Source organism: Scyliorhinus canicula, chromosome 3, assembly GCF_902713615.1.
Source record: "Scyliorhinus canicula chromosome 3, sScyCan1.1, whole genome shotgun sequence".
NCBI lineage: Eukaryota > Metazoa > Chordata > Chondrichthyes > Carcharhiniformes > Scyliorhinidae > Scyliorhinus > Scyliorhinus canicula.
The window spans coordinates 192,737,318-192,753,520 of NC_052148.1; the positions used below are offsets into that span (position 1 = coordinate 192,737,318).

At 44.5% G+C, this 16,203-nt stretch overlaps 1 protein-coding gene across 5 annotated transcripts in view; it reads left to right on the forward strand.

Annotated features, from left to right (window-relative positions):
* znf827 (zinc finger protein 827) overlaps positions 1–16,203 on the forward strand; it is a 197,865-nt gene that overhangs the window by 41,999 nt on the left and 139,663 nt on the right. For 4 of the 5 annotated variants that reach the window (XR_005460047.1, XM_038791929.1, XM_038791926.1 and 1 more), the window contains exons 2-4: positions 397–1,410; positions 6,082–6,254; positions 11,073–11,559. Coding sequence is in view for 4 of the 5 variants with exons in the window: in XM_038791929.1 (XP_038647857.1) it covers positions 397–1,410; positions 6,082–6,254; positions 11,073–11,559 (1,674 nt within the window). In the remaining variant the exon portion in view is untranslated. The remainder of the gene's footprint in view (positions 1–396; positions 1,411–6,081; positions 6,255–11,072; positions 11,560–16,203) is intronic. The other variant, XM_038791927.1, reaches the window with a different exon arrangement.

Sequence of the window (16,203 nt, forward strand, 5' to 3'; positions counted from 1 at the left end):
CTCTAATCTATCCACAATTGAAGTTCCTCATTTCTGAAATTCTTCCAGTAAATCTTCCCTGTATCCTCTTAAAGGCCTTGACATTCTTCCTAAAACGTGGTGCCTGGAATTATGCACAATACTTCAGTGGAGGCCGAACCAATACATATTAGTAAAGAGCACTAGGAAATTTATTTTTAGGTTGAAGAAAGCTGTAAACAATGCAATAACACAATTATTCAATCACGTTTTGTGGATTTGAACATCTCCAGTGAGAAGGTTTTTGGAAATATATATCGTCTTTAGTTTTCTAAGATAAATTACCTCATGGGGAATGAATACATTAAACAGGTTACAGTTTCATTAACAATGTCATGGAATATATGACTGTGATAAACTTTCCAATTTAATTTCAAGATGGAAATGAAGACGAAGCAGGAGGAGAACTGGGTGAAGAGGAAAATTGGTTTGAAAATGCCTCTGAAACGCCGTCTGAAATCTCCTATTTAGATGTACAAGAAGACCTTAATATATCTCCCGGGGACAAACTGCAAGAACAAGCGACCTCTCCAGAAAGCTCCTTGGGGAGCACAACTCCCATAAGGAACTCCTTGGAATTGATAGTTTCTGAAAATGGTCGATTCAAAGACAACTTGGGAAAACAGGACGCATTGTCACCTGTTCCATCACCGCTTCTCCATGAAATGGGGTCCCATGTATTACATAAACCCATGAGTAGCAATTTGAGACGTCTGTTGGAGGCTGGGCCAATCCGTGCCGACCCTGGCCTGGGAGCTACAGAAAAAAACGATGCTGCAGTTGGTCTTGGTTCAGCTGTGCCTTTGTCACCATCTTCCCCTCATGCACTACAACTAACTGCTCTTGCTCGGAAGTTAGCTGCTAAGCAGGAGCAAAGTAATCATTGTAGTCCAAGTAACAACTTTATGTGGAATCAGGATATTTGGCTGCTAAATTCATCATCTTGTAGTTTATCACCTGTTTCAGCTACACAAAAGCTTAAGGCTGCTGCAAATGCAGTTCGTCTAGACAAAAGTCTGACCAGGGAAGAGGAGCCAGTGAGATATAGCCCATACACTTCGCCTTATAGCCCTATACAAAAGCAGTCTGCTAGTTCAGCGCTGGCTGCTCTCTCAAAGAAAGTTAGTGAAAGAAGCCTGTCTTCTGCTCAAGATCATAAGCGTCCAGGAATTACTTTCCTTTCTCTGGCCTCAATGACCTCATCAGCAGCCCTACTGAAAGAAGTTGCAGCTAGGGCTGCTGGGAATATGTTGGTTGAGAGGAAAGATCAACTCATCCCAGGAGATACCTTACAATCTTTTGAAGTGAAACAAGAAAAACTGATTCCAACAGTTCCAGTTGAAATGCTATTGCCAACATCCAAACAGAAGATTCTGAAATCTACCAATAAAGGTACGTACTGTCAAAAGTATTTCATTTGAAGTTCTTGATATATGTGTATCTTATACAAATTTCCCTTTTTTGGCTTGTGCATATTTATTTTAGTTTTATCTTGAAGCATTTCTTGACCTGTTGGGCTATATACCCGAAAGTGAGATGTTAAAGGTGCCTGGTGCTATTCTGAGCTAAACTGGAAGTATAGTTTGAGGGAAAGTTGAGTTCTGCATTTGTGAACCTATGCAATTCATTTTAGTAGGCTGATGTTGGAGTGCAGCACAGCCCAAGTTTTCCCATCACAGGTGATGGAACAATATTCAACAGATGCAGAGATATTTTCAAAACATACTGTAAAATTACAAATCCATATTATTTTTGGTTCCCCCCCAGGTCGTCTGTAGTTGTCAGATTACTTGTTAACATCTTATCTTGGATGAGCCCCTATTTCCTCAAACTAAACCCTGGAACACTGACAACATCTTTGACACGCACAGACCCACACGCACCATCGATGCTACCAATTCTATTCCCCACCCACCAACACCCCTTCCCACCCTTAGCTGAGCTTCCAATCTTTATTAGAAAGACTATTTCCATCTCACTGACCAGCTGCCTCCACCCTCTGCCTCAGCTCACCTGCTGTTGAAAGCTCTTCACTCTCTTTATCGCCTCCAGACTTGACTATTCCAATGCTCCTCTGGTTAGCCCCCCAACCTCCACTCTGTAAACTTCAACTTACCTTGAACTCTGCTGACTTTTTTATGCTGTACCAAGGTTCACTCACCCATCACCTTTGTCCTCACTGACATGGTTTCTGGCCCTCCAGTGCCTCAAATTTTAGATATTTGTTCTTGTATTTAAATCCCTTCATAGAAACATAAAAAATAGGAGCAGGAGAAGGCCATTTGAGCCTGCTCCGCTATTCATTATGATCATGGCTGATCATCCAACTCAATAGCCTAATCTCGCTTTCCCCCCCCATGTCCTTTGATCCCCTTCGCCATAAGTGCTATATATAATTGCGTATTAAAACATGCAGTGTTTTGGCATCACCTACTTGTTGTGGGTACAAGTTCCACAGGCCAACCACACTCTGGGTGAAGAAATTCCTCCTCATCTCTGTCCTAAATGATATACCCAGTATCCTCAGACTGTGACCCCTGGTTCTGGACACGCCCACCATTGGGAACATCCTGCATCTACCCTGTCTCATCCCGTTAGAATTTTATAGGTTTCTATGACCCACCCCCCATTCTTCTGAATTCCAGCGAATACAATCCTAATAATTTGAGGAAAAACACTCACATCCTTTAAAAAGTACTACTTTAAAAAGCTGAATGAGCATGTGGCATGGCATAACATTCAAGGCTATGGGCCAAGTGCTGGAAAATGGGATTAGGTAGGCAGGTCAGGTATTTTTCATGCATCGGTCCAGGCTTGATGGGCCAAAAGGGCCTCTTCTGCGCTGCACTATTCTGTGATTCTGTAACCTATTCAATCTCTCCTTGTACGTCGGTCCTGCCATCCCAAGAATTAGTCTGGTAAACTTTCTCTGCACTCCCTCTAGAGCAAGACTATCCTTCCTCCAATACAGAGACCAAAACAATATTCTAGGTGTGGCCTCAGGCCCTGTATATTTGCTGCAAAACATCCCTGCTCCTGTTCTCAAATCCTCTCGCTATGAAGGCCAACATACCTTTTTGCCTTCTTTACTACCCACTGTACCTGCATGCTTACCTTCAGTGACTGGTGTATGAGGACAACCAGATTGGTTGCACATTCTCTTCTCCTAATTTATGGCCATTCACATAATAGTCTGATTTTTGCTACCAAAGTGGATAACCTTGCATTTCTCCAAGTTATACTGCATCTATCATTCATTTCCCCACTCACTCAACTTGTCCAAATCACACTGAAGGATCTTTGCATCCTCCTCGCAGCTCAGCCTCCCACACAACTTGGTGTCATCTGTAAATTTGGAGATATTGTATTTTGCTCCCTCATCCAAATCATTAATATATATTGTGAATAGTTGGGGTCACTGCCTACCATTTGGAAAAGACCCGTTGATTCATACTCTTTGTTTCCTGTCTGCCAACCAATTTTCTATCCATCTCAATACACTACCTCTACTCCGATGCACTTTAATTTTGCACACTAATCTCTTATGCGGGACTTTGTCAAAAGCTTTCTGAAAGTCCAAATATATCACATCCACTGGTTCCCCCCCCCCCCGTCAACTCTACTAGTTACATCCTCAAAGAATACCAGTAGATTTGTCAAGCATGATTTCCCCTTCTTAAATCTGACACTGTCCCACCCTGCAAGTGCTCTGCATCTTTCATAATGGATTCCAAAATTTTCCCACTGACATCAGGCTCAATGGCCTATAATGCCCTGTTTTCTCTCTAACTTTCTTTTTAAATAGTGGAGTTACATTAGCTACCCTCCAATCTGAAGGAACTGTTCCAGAGTCTATATAATCTTGGAAGATAGCACCAATGCATCCACTATTTCTAGAGCCACGTCCTTAAGTACTCTGGGATGTAGATTATCAGGCCCTGTGGATTTATCAGCCTTCAATCCCTTACATTTCCCCAACACCATTTCTCTACTAATATTGATCTCCTTCAGTTCTTCCTTCTCATAAAACCCTGCATTCCCGGTATTTGATTTGTCTCCTCATTTAGTGAAAACAGAACCAAAGTATGTGTTTAATTGCTCAGCCATTTCTTTGTCCCCTCTTATACATTCCCCTGTTTCTAACTGTGGAACCTACATTTGTCTTCACCAATCTTTTTATCTTCACGTACCTATATAAACTTTTACAGTCAGTTTTTACAGTTTTTACAATCCCTGAAAGCTTGCACTCTTACTCTATTTTCCTCTTCTTAATCAATCCCTTGATCCTACTTTGCTGAATTCTAAACTGCTCCCAAACCTCAGGCCTGTTGTAGTTGGCCAATTTGGATGCTTCTTCCTTGGATCAAATACTATTTCTAATTTCCCTTGGAAAGCCATGGATTGGCCACCTTTCCTCCTTTACTTTTGTGCCAGGAATAAACAATTATTGCAGTTTGCCCGTGCTCTCCTTTGATGTTTGCCATTGCCTAGCCTCTGTAATCCCTTTAAATAACTTTTCACAATCTATCATAGTCAACTTGCGCCTCAAGCCACCGTAGTTCCCGTTATTAAGATTCAGGACCCTAGCCTCAGATCAACTACTTCACTCTCCATCTTGATGAAACGTTCTATCCTATTATGGGTCACACATGCCCGAGGGATCTCTTACAACTCCATTGTCAATGATTCTGTTCTCATTACACAGTACCCAGTCTAGGATGGCCTGCTCTCTAGTTTGGTTCCTCAACATATTGGTCCAGAAAACCATTCTGTGTACACTCCAGGAATTCCTCCTCTACGGTATTGTGGTTAATTTGATTTGCCCAATCTACATGCAGATTAAAATCACCCGTAATTACAGATGTTCCTTTATCGCATACAACTCTAATTTCATGTTTAATGCCATTACCAACATCACTGTAGTTTGGGGTCTATATACAACACCCACTAATGCTTTTTGCCTCTTGGTATTTCTCAGCTCGACCCATACAGATTCCACATTGTCGGAGCGAATAGCCTTCCTCACATGTGCGCTAATTTCTTCTTTAACCAGTAACTGCCACTCCACCACCGTTTTTCCTTTTAGTCTGTCCTTCCTAAATACTGGATACTCCCAACACGTTCAGTTCCCATCCCTGGTCATCCTGCATCCATGTCTCTGTAATCCCGATGATATCAAACCTGTTTTTGTCAATTTACGAGATTAGTTCATCCGCTTTATTGCAAATGCTTCACGTGTTAAGGTACAAAGCCTTGAAGCTTGTCTTTGTAACATTACTTGTCTCTCTCCCAATATTTTTCACTGCGGCCCTGTTTGTATCTGGCCCTTGGTTTCTCTGCCTTTCACTTTTCTTTCCTTTTCTGTCTTTTTGTTTTTGTCCTTGTTTGCTCCACCTCTGGTTCCTTCCATAGGCTCCGTCCCCCTGCCGTTTTAGATTTAGTTTAAACCCTCCCCAACCACCCTAGCATTCGTCGCTTTGCCCCATCTATTTCTGTAACTGTCTCTTTTTCCCTCAACCTCTCGATTCCTCTGATTCTGTCCTTTTGTGCAACATATTGATACTTTTTTGATGCCGAAGATCCGACACTCTGAGATTCCTTCCCAAAATCCCACTGCCTCTTTATCTCCCGCTCTCCGATTCCCTCTTTCTTGACCAAGCTTTTGTAACCCATCCTTGTATCACCTCCTTTGACTTGAAATGCATATTTTGCTTCAAAGTCTAAAGCTTCTGGCAATGCTTTATCTACATTAAAGGCGTGGATGCATACACGTTGTGATTAAAAATTAAGCCACATTACTCCCAACTATTGCTCACAAATCAGAATGGATGTCAATTCTTGCTTCTTAGTGTTGAAAATACCTTTGTAACACTTAGTTGATCAGTAGCATGGGAGAAATTATAGTAAATGTGTATATAATGCAGAAAATGCAATCAATGAAAGGCTTCAGAAATTCTGCTCAAATTGAAGAGGAAATCTTTGCAATCTTTCTGCTGACTTGTAGTCTAGATTGAAGTGTACTACTTCAGTGACAATTACTTGAAGTTTTATTTTCCACTACAGTTCCTGAGGAAGATGGAGGAAAATCCTTCCAGTGTCCAATTTGTGGTCTGATTATAAAACGCAAAAGCTACTGGAAGCGCCACATGGTGATTCACACAGGGTTAAAAAGCCACCAGTGTCCACTCTGTCCATTCCGCTGTGCACGCAAGGACAATCTGAAATCACATATGAAGGTACAATGAAGTGAGGACGTAGTTTTGCAAAGCTAAATTAATTCATTTATTAACCAAGAGTTTGTTGGTGAAACCTGATTGGGAATGCAAATTCAAGTATTTTTCTGTTGAATTATCGCATACAGTGGAAATGTTTTGAATAAGTAAAGATGTGGAACTTCAGTAACTGCTGGCAATCAACTTCATCTCAATCTCAACCCCCAGCCAAACCGCCACCCCCTGCAAACATTCCCGCCCAAAATCTCCCCAACTGTTCGCAGCCCCAGAATATATGAACATGATTCTCTGGTCCTCGCCCACATTCATCTGTCACTCCCTGGAAGAACCCGCTCACTCTTGCCCAAGTCATGTGTACCACCACCTTAAACTGTTTCAGACTCATCCTTGCACACGAGCATGTCACATTCACTCTTAGTAGCGCCTCACTCCATACTCCCGGTTTATTTCCCCTCCCAGCTCCCCCTCCCCTCGCCTTAATCTTCATCATCTGCTCACCTCCCTGCTCTCCCAGCCACTCAGATCTCCAATCCTGCCCTCCCCTTCCACAACTGGAAGCAGCAGTCATACCAATAGGATGTATCTCGGCAACCTGGGGAACTCTTTCCAAATCTTCCGTGCAAAGTCCCTTACCTGCGGGTACCTAAACTCACTTCCTCTCGGGAGCTCTACCCTCTCTTTCTGTTCTTCTATACTGCCAAACCCTTCTTCCAGATGCAAGTCCCTCATCTTAACCAGCCCCGCTTCTCTCCACTTCCTATACATGTCATCTATCCCCCCAGCTCAAAACCTTGGTTTTCGAACAACGGTGTTCACACCGACACCCTCTCTATCCTAAAGTGACTCCTCGGTTGGTTCCAGGCCTTCACTGTGGACTTCACTACACAGCTCTCCGAGTGTTTCTTTGGCACGGTTGACAACGCCGCCATCACCATAGCCCTCAAGCTGGATCCCTGACAGAATTATTCTTCCACCCTAACCCATTCTTCCCCTTCTCCTTCCACCTCGCCTCACCTCCACGTTCGCCGCCCAGGAATAATGCAGGTTCGGCAACGCCAACCCTCACTTCTGTTTCTATAACAGGGTCCTCTTAACCCGTGGCACCTTCTCTGCTCATACAAAGTCTGAAATAATCATATCCAGTTTTCAAAAGAAGGCCTTCAGTATAAAGATCGGGAATGTTTGGAATATGAACAGGAACCTCTTCACCACTTGGTACCTCTCTTACAAAATCAAGTACAGCCTGATCCACCTCTTCAGATCCTCCCTACCCTCCTCCACTAGTTTTGTTAAATTCCATTTGTGTAGCATTAAACATTCCCTTGCTACCTGAATCTCCAGGTATCTAAACATGTCTCTGGCCACCTTAAATGGCGACCCCCCCGCCCCCCCCACACCCACACACACACACACACGCACACGCGCACGCACACACACACACACACGTATAGTGACACCCAATGCTCCCTTTGTCCCGCCGTAATCCCTTGCCACTCTCCGGACCCTCTAAGAGCCATTGCCAGAGGCTCTATTGCCAGCGCAAACAGCAACAGCGGGCACCCCAGCCTTGTTCCCCTGTGCAGTTCAAAGTTCCATTAACCCATGTCATTGGCCCGTATGCTCAGCATCGGTGCCACTTATAATATGGGCATCCATGCCACAAACTTTGGCCCAAACCCGAACCTTCCCAGGAGCTCGAACAGGTACCACCGCTCCACCCGGTCGAAAGCCTTCTCCGCATCCATGGACACCACGACCCACGTTCCAACGGGTTTTTCCTTTTTTGATATTAATCTGGTCGTTGCCTGTGGCATCTTCTCCGGCAGTGCCCCCTTCTCCAGCGCCTCATTAAAGAGATTGGTGCCAGGTCCTTCGCGAACTCCTGATAGTATTCTGCCGGGTAACCATCAGGCCTCTGGCCTTCACCGCCTTCATACCCCTTATACTATCCAATACCTCCCCCAACCCCAAGGGCTCCTCTCGCGCCTGCCTCTTCTCTTCCTCCAATGTGGAAACTCCAGTTCATCTACAAACCGAACCATGTCCCCCTTTTCACCCCCGAGTCTGCCCTGTGCAGCTCTTTATAGTAATTCTGAAACCTCTCATCTATCTTCCCCAGCTCCAACACCACATCCCTGCCCAGTCCATATCTCTGGGCGCAGCCTGCCTTTGTAGCCGATGTGCTAACAGTCTCCCCTTATTCATACTGCACCCCCTTTGACCCACGCAGCTGTCCTACCGCCCTCCCTGTCATCAACCTATCAACCTGTAATTTTTCTTCCTTGCCAATTCCTTTGTGGGGGGAACCCTCGAGTGCTCCCTACCTACTTCCACTATCGTTGAGTAGCCGTTCATATTCCTCCCTCCTTTCCCGATCCGCATGAGCCTTGAATGAGATCATCTCCCCTCGGACCACCGCTGCGCTTCCAAAATATGGCAGCCCATACTTCCCCATTTTGGTTCACTTCTACATAATCTTTGCCTGCACTGTCACAAAACCCTCTATCTACCAACACCCCCGAATCGAGCCTCCACCCTGGCCTCTGCTTCCATCCCGATCTAAGCCAAATCTCCAACCAGTGGAGCGCATGGTCCGAGATTACTATTCCCGCATATTCTGCTTCCTCCACCCCAACCAAAACCTCCCGGCTCACCTTGATTCTTAAATACACCCTTTACACATGTGAGAAAAAGAGATACTCTCTTCCCCCTGGGTTCTTGAAGCGCCACGGATCTACCGTATCCATCTTTTCCATAAACTCACCCAGCTCCTTTGCCATTCGTATTCAACCCATTGACCTGGGGCTTGACCTGTCTACCCTTGGCTCGAGGACACAATTAAAATCTCCACTATAATTAACGGAAAATGAAATGAAATGAAAATCGCTTATTGTCACAAGTAGGCTTCAAATGAAGTTACTGTGAAAAGCCCCTAGTCGCCACATTCCGGCGCCTGTTCGGGAAGGCTGGTACGGTAATTGAACCATGCTGCTGGCCTGCCTTGGTCTGCTTTCAAAGCCAGCGATTTAGCAGTGTGATAAACCAGCCCCATTGGTGCCCCCTTAGCCCCACTAGTGTGTGGCCAAGTCCAGGATTGCTGCCAGCAACCCCATCATCAAGCCTACATCGTCCCAATTCGGTGCAGACACATTTGCCAATACCACCGGCATCCCTTCTAATACCCCACTTACTATTACATATCTCCCACCCGGGTCCCTCACTTCCTTCGTGCTCGCAATTACCACCCCCCGCGACTTTGAATCAAACCCCGAGTGGAGAACCTTACCCATCCATCCCTTCCACAGCAACCCCCACTCTACCCGTCTTCTCAATTACTTCAAAGTGCCAGCTCCTCTGTTTCCTATTCAGATCAGTTCTCCGCCAGTATATGCTCTTTGATAAAGTCATTGGCCGCTTCTGGGGTCTTAAAATAGTATTCCCTGCCTTTATAGGCCACCTATAGTTTTGCCGCGTAGAGCATCCCAAACCTTATCTGCTGTCGATATAGCACTGCCTTTGTTGAACCCCGCACGCCGTTTTGCCAGCTGATGTCCTGGTAGCTTTGCTACTTGCACTGGCCCTTCCCCCTCTGCCACCCTTCCACTGGCTGCTGCGTCACAGGTCCCTTCCAACTCCTTGGCCAAGTCTTTACCTTCTGCCGGGTTTAGTAACCAGCAGACGTATCACTCTCAGGGGGAATCTCGCCTCCGATCTTCAGCTACACTTTTCCGTTGAAGTTGCGAACGATTTGGGGGTAAAAAGAACTCTTTTCTACGCCTTCAAGCAAGAGGTGTCCTGTGTGCGACCACTCTCACCATGGCCGCCACCGGAAATTTCAGTGTCATGATTTATTTCCATTTCATTTAATTTTATGATTTTGACTAATATCTACAATATCAAAACAAAACTCTACGTCTGGAATAAAGTAATTGTTTAATATGCTTCATTAAATGATTCAATTTAATTTCACAAATAAAAGGCCAGCCAATCTATAATAGCCAAGTTGGTGTTATTTCCTGATAACTGTATCCATGAATGTGTGAACACTGGAGGATTTATAAAAGCATGTACATGTACCATAATTGAATGTAGATTTTTTAACAGCTGCACGCGACTACACAACCAATAGCTACAGAGAGCCAAAAAAAGTATGATAAATTAATCGGATTACTGGTTCTTCTGATAAAGCATTGTAGCTATGTAGTTGGTTAAAATACAGCATGGTTTAACTTTTACTATATTGAAAATACTGCCAAAGTGCAGGACCAGCCAGCTCTGTCATAGAATGGCAGGACCTAGCTTGATTATTTTTCTACTACTTTCTCAATCTTGGAACTATTGTCACAGTGAGAACTTGAACCGAGGCCAGTGTTCCTTTGATTTTCATCTGATCACTTCCCCACTTTCTTTCCCCCCCCCCCCCCCCCCCCCCCCCCTTCAACTCAACACACCACCTCCCACTCTCTGCCCCCCCATTTTTTCCATTTGTTTTCTGTATAATAGATTTGCCTTTTCGGATGACATTGGAAAGTTTTGGTCCCAATAGTTTTTCAGATAGATTTTTCCATTTTAACCGGTGATGCTAGGTAAAATCACAGCTACTCAATTGTGTAAGAACTTGAGCTAGGATTTCTATAGCCGTCTTTGTTGATTCAACCAGCACATTTGATTCTTTGGTTTGAGTAGGTTGTTTCTTTCGCTAAAATGGTACTCTGAAGGGAATGTGTCTGTGTTTTATTAGAAAGGGATGAGGGCAAAGGTTTATAGTGGAAGCTTTTATCCTGTTCTCGTGTTCCCTTTTCAAACAACTTTGTCAATCAGCAGGTTCATCAGCACCAGGACAGAGGAGAAACGTTCCACTGTGAGCTTTGCCCTTTCACCTCGTCTCGTCATTTCAGTTTAAAACTCCACATGCGCTGTCATCAGCACTTTCCCAGAACAGAGGTGAAGGTCAAAGAAGCGATTACTGAATCTGAGGTCAGAAGGATACTTTCTAATGAGGCTGCTGATAAGAAGAAAAAGGGTACAGAATTACTTGAGAATACATTAAAAATTCAGGACCATCTTTTGTATGAAATGACAGAAAATTACAAGGAAACTGCTATTCCACTGAAACCAGTTAAGGAGGAACCCAGTGATGTGAATCTCACCAGTGTGTCACTACCAGATAGTCATGAGTTTGGCAAAAGACCAGAAGCAATACAGCAGGGTACAAATCCATCAGAACCATCTGACCTTACAGCCACCCAAAAAGTGTTTCCCTTCAGCCAAGACATTTCTGCAACAGATTTTCTTCTGAAGCTATCAGGTATTTCAATTTTCTGCATGTAAGCATTGTTTTTTCGTCCTCTCTGCTTTGATAATTTTTAACCCTTTGAATACAGTTGCCGTATTTTTATGATTAAGATCAAAAATCAGAACTGTTATTTGGATATTCTTGAATTGAAAAAGAGTTAATCATGATTTGTGCATCTCTCTGTCATATCCATTAAGTGATTCCATTCAGGAATGAAATCAGTGAAAATCTGTAGTCTCTTCCCGAAAAAGTTTGTGAATGTTGCATCAAATTTTCTTGTCTGACTGACGACTTTAAGTTCAGGGATAGAGATCAAAGACAGGTTGAAGTACGGATCAAACATTTATGCAATGGAATGGTGAACTAAGCTTGGGAGGCTGAATGGCCTATTCACAAATAGGAATTAGGAGTAAGCCCCTTGAACCTGCATCATCATTTAATTCTAACCTCAGCTCCACATTCCCGCCTACCTTGATGACCTTCTTATCGAGAATTTATCTACCTCTGCTTCCACTGCTTTGTGAGGAAGAGAGTTCCAAAGATTCACGACCTTCCTAGAGTAGAAAAATTCTCCTGATCTGTCCTAAATGGTTGGCCCCTTATTTTTAAACAGTAACCTCTAGTTCTAGATTCCCCGACGAGAATATACATTCTCTCCGCATCTAGCTGATCAAGATCCCTCAGGACATGATATGTTTCAATGAAGTTGCCTAAATTCCAGGGGATACAAACCTCGTCTGTCCAACCTTTCCTCATAGGAAAACCTTCTCATTCCTGGTATTGGTCCAGTGAATCTTGTCTGAATTGTTTCAAAGCATTCACATCCAACTTTAAATAAGGAGATCAATACTGTACATAGTGCTCCAGATGTGGTCTCCCCAATTCCCAATATAACTGAAGCATAGCCTCCCTACTTTTGTATTCCATTCCCCTCAAAATAAAGAATAAAGTTTTTAGTAGCTTTCCTAATTATACTAACCTAATGCATACTAACCCTCTGCAAATTCATTCAGGGCACTAACATCCCTCTGCATCTCCAAACTCTGCAATGTCTTATTTAGATTATATGCTGCTTTTTTATTCTTACTGCTAAAATTAACAACTTCAAATGTTCCCACATTCTACTCCATTTGCCAGATCGTTTCCCGCTCACTTAGCCTATCTATATCCATGTATTACCTCCTTATGTCTTCACATCTTGCTTTCCTACCTATCTTTGTCATCAGCAAATTTAACAATCATGCCTTTGGTCCTTTTATGCTTACCCTGTGTTTCCTGTCAGCTGACCAATCTCCAATCCACACCAATATGTTGCCCCCTACACCATGAGTTTTTATTTACTGCAATATTCTTTGATGTGGCACCTTTTCGAATGCCTTCTGTAAAACTTAGTACAGTACATCCACCGGTTCTCCTTTTATCCACAGCACATGTGACTCCTTCAAAGAACTCCAATAAATTGGTTAAACATGGTTCCCTATCACAGAACCAAGCTGACTCTGGCTGATTAAGTTGAATTTTTCTAAGTGCCCTGCAATAATGTCTTCAATAACAGTTTCCAAAATTTCCCCGTGACTGATATTAAGCTAACTGGCCGATAGTTTCCTGCTTTCTGTCTCCTTACTTTTTAAAAAAAAAACCTGTTTTATTCCAAATATTATCAAATTCTTACATACAAAGGCATAACTATATAATACAAACAGAACCGAAGAGGGCCATAACCAAAGGCCTTGGACACAACCCTACACAACCCCTGCCCGCCAACTGCTGGCCATGAAAAGGTCCTCAAAGACAGTGATGAACAGTCTCCACCCAGAGTAGATCCTTTCCTCCGACCCTCTCGAGTTATATTTGATCTTTTCCAATCTCATGAATTCCGCCAAATCTCCCAACCATTCTGAGGCCTTGGGTGGTACTGCCAACCTCCATCCAAGCAGGACTGGGCCACCAGATAGGCAAAGGCCAAGACATCAGCCCTTCTCCTCTGAAGAAGCTCTGGCCAGTCTGACACACCAAAGATAGCCGTCAGTGGGTATGGCTCCAGCTTGACCCCAACGACCTCCGACATGATCTTAAAAAAATAAGACCCAGAACCCAACCAGTTTAAGATAGGACCAGAACATGTGCAAGTGGTTTGCCGTCCCCCTTAAGCATCACTCACACCTAACCTCCACTCCGTGAAAGAACCCATGCACGTGCGCCCTGGTCAAGTGAAGTTGTATCAGGCTCGGCCTGGGTGAAGAAGAAGGTCACATTCACCCTATGCAAGTTCTCATTCCATAACCCTCCCTCTAGCCCAAGGCCCAGTCCGTCCTCCAGAAAATACCCATATATATTAGAGCTCTTCCCTTTCCCTGTCTCATCCCGTGATAATATCCTGTCTAGCAGTGTAGGTCTCGGCAACCGGGGAAATAAAGTCAGCTCTTGATGAATAAAGTTCCTCACCTGCAAATATCTAAATGCACTTCCCCTCGGGAGTTGAAAGTTCTCCTCCATCTCCTCTAGACTCTCAAACCTACCTTCCACAAACAAATCCCCGAACGTCTCAACCCTTTGCATCTAGCTCTGACGGTGCAAACCTATGATTATTACAAATTGGTGACAGTAATTACATGTCCCCCAGCCAAAGGTTGCTTAAATTGGTTCCAAACTTTTAAAGATGCCGCTATCACCGGGCTCGTCGAGAGTCTGGCCGGGGAGAACCAAAGAGGGCCGTAACCAACGGCCTTGGACACAACCCTGCACAAGATGCCTCTTTCATCCGTCCCCATCCTGACCCCGGCACCTTGAACCACCCTCGCACTTTCCCGATGTTCACCGCCCAGTAATAGAGCATCAGGTTTGATGTCCCCACACCCAGTATCCAGACCAACGCGGTGAGATCAGGATATTTCCAGTCACACAGATTGTCGGGCTCTCTGCAGGAAGATTCTTCTAGTCCTTGGAGTCTTTCCCCCCACCCTCAACCAAAGACAGAGATTTACCTAGCAAAAAAAGATTTTGGGAGGAAGATTGGAAGACACTGCAACACATCTAAAAATCTCAGTAGAATTTTGACCTTATGCACTCTACCCGCCAAAGAAAGCGGGAAGGCAACCCATTTCTTAGGCCCCCCCACCATTATCACCACCAGCTCTACGAGACTGGACAAGTTCACCTTGTATAACAGTGTCCAGTCATGCGTCATCTGAATCCCTAATATTGAAACGTTGTCTTGGCCAGCTTCCCCAGATCTGCCCTCCTCCCCAGGGATTTCACCAGGAGGATTTTGTTCTTGCTCATATTTAATCTGTACCCTGAGAAGGATCTAAACTTTTTCAGCAGTTCCATAATTTCTCCCATACCTGTAAGAGGATCAGAGACATCCAACAACATATTGGCTGCATAAAGGGACACCCTATGCCCTTCACCCTCCCTCTTACTACCGCTCCACTCACCTGACTATATAAGCGTGAGGACCAGTAGCTCAATTGCGAATGCGAACAATAATGGGGATGGCGGGTATCCCTGCTTCGCGCCTCTGTGTGACTGGAAATATCCTGATCTCACCGCGTTGGTCTGGATACTGGGTGTGGGGGACATCATACAGTAGTCTCACTCAGGAGATGAATGTTGGACAAAACCCAAATCGTCCCAAGACCTCTAAGAAGTACCTCCACTCCACCCAATCAAAAGTCTTCTCTGCATCCATGGAGATAATTAACTCCAGCACCTGTCCCATAGAGGACGACATGATCACATTCAGAAGCCTCCTGATCTTGGAGGACAACTGTCGGCCTTTGCTGAACCCTCTCTAGTCCTCCGAAATCATGTCCGGTAAGCACCCCTCCCGACTCATTGCCAGAACCTTAGCTAATATTTTTGCATCAGTATTTAACAGTGAAATAGGCCTGTTAGATCCACACTCCAGGGAATCTTTGTCCTTTTTCGGGTTCGCCAATGCAGCCAGCAGCTCCTCTTTTGATATAGAGCCATTGAACATCCCCAGTAAGTGCACTGCCAACCTCAACACCAATGGTGCCTCCAATTTCTCCACCACCGGGACGTGCACTACATCCAAAAATTGTTCCATCTCTGAGACATCCTCCGGTACTTCAGACTTGTATAACCTCCGATACATAGCCTCAAAAGTGCCATTAATCTTGTCCTGAGCAGTAATTAGCCCTCCTCTCTCATCATTCACCTGGGCTATCTCCCGTGTGGCTGCCTGCCGCCTCAGTTGATGAGCTAATAAACAACTGGTTTTGTCCCCGTGCTCAAAACGCCCCTCACAATCAGTGAAGCTGGTTTCCCTGTCGATTCAAGCTCAAACATCATTTGCAGCCTATTTCTCTCATCCATATTTACTGCATTAATTTACTTTATTTTACAGAAAGGCTTATCCTGTCCTTTAATTGACCATATATACATTTTGCTGCCCACTGGTACGGTCTATGGTCCCTTCTGTCTCTTCTCCCCCCCCCACCCCCGTTGGCTTTGGCTGTGCTTTGCTTTTGTGTTGGGGGGGGGGGGGGGGGGGGTCTTTTTTGTGGCCTTCCCACCTTCCTTCCATCTTCCCCTCACTCACTCCCTCCCTCCTGGGTTGCACAATCTTTTGGTTCCTCATCTATCTTGGTTTTCCCCCCCCCTGTCTTCCCTCTTATTTTCCCTCTCTTT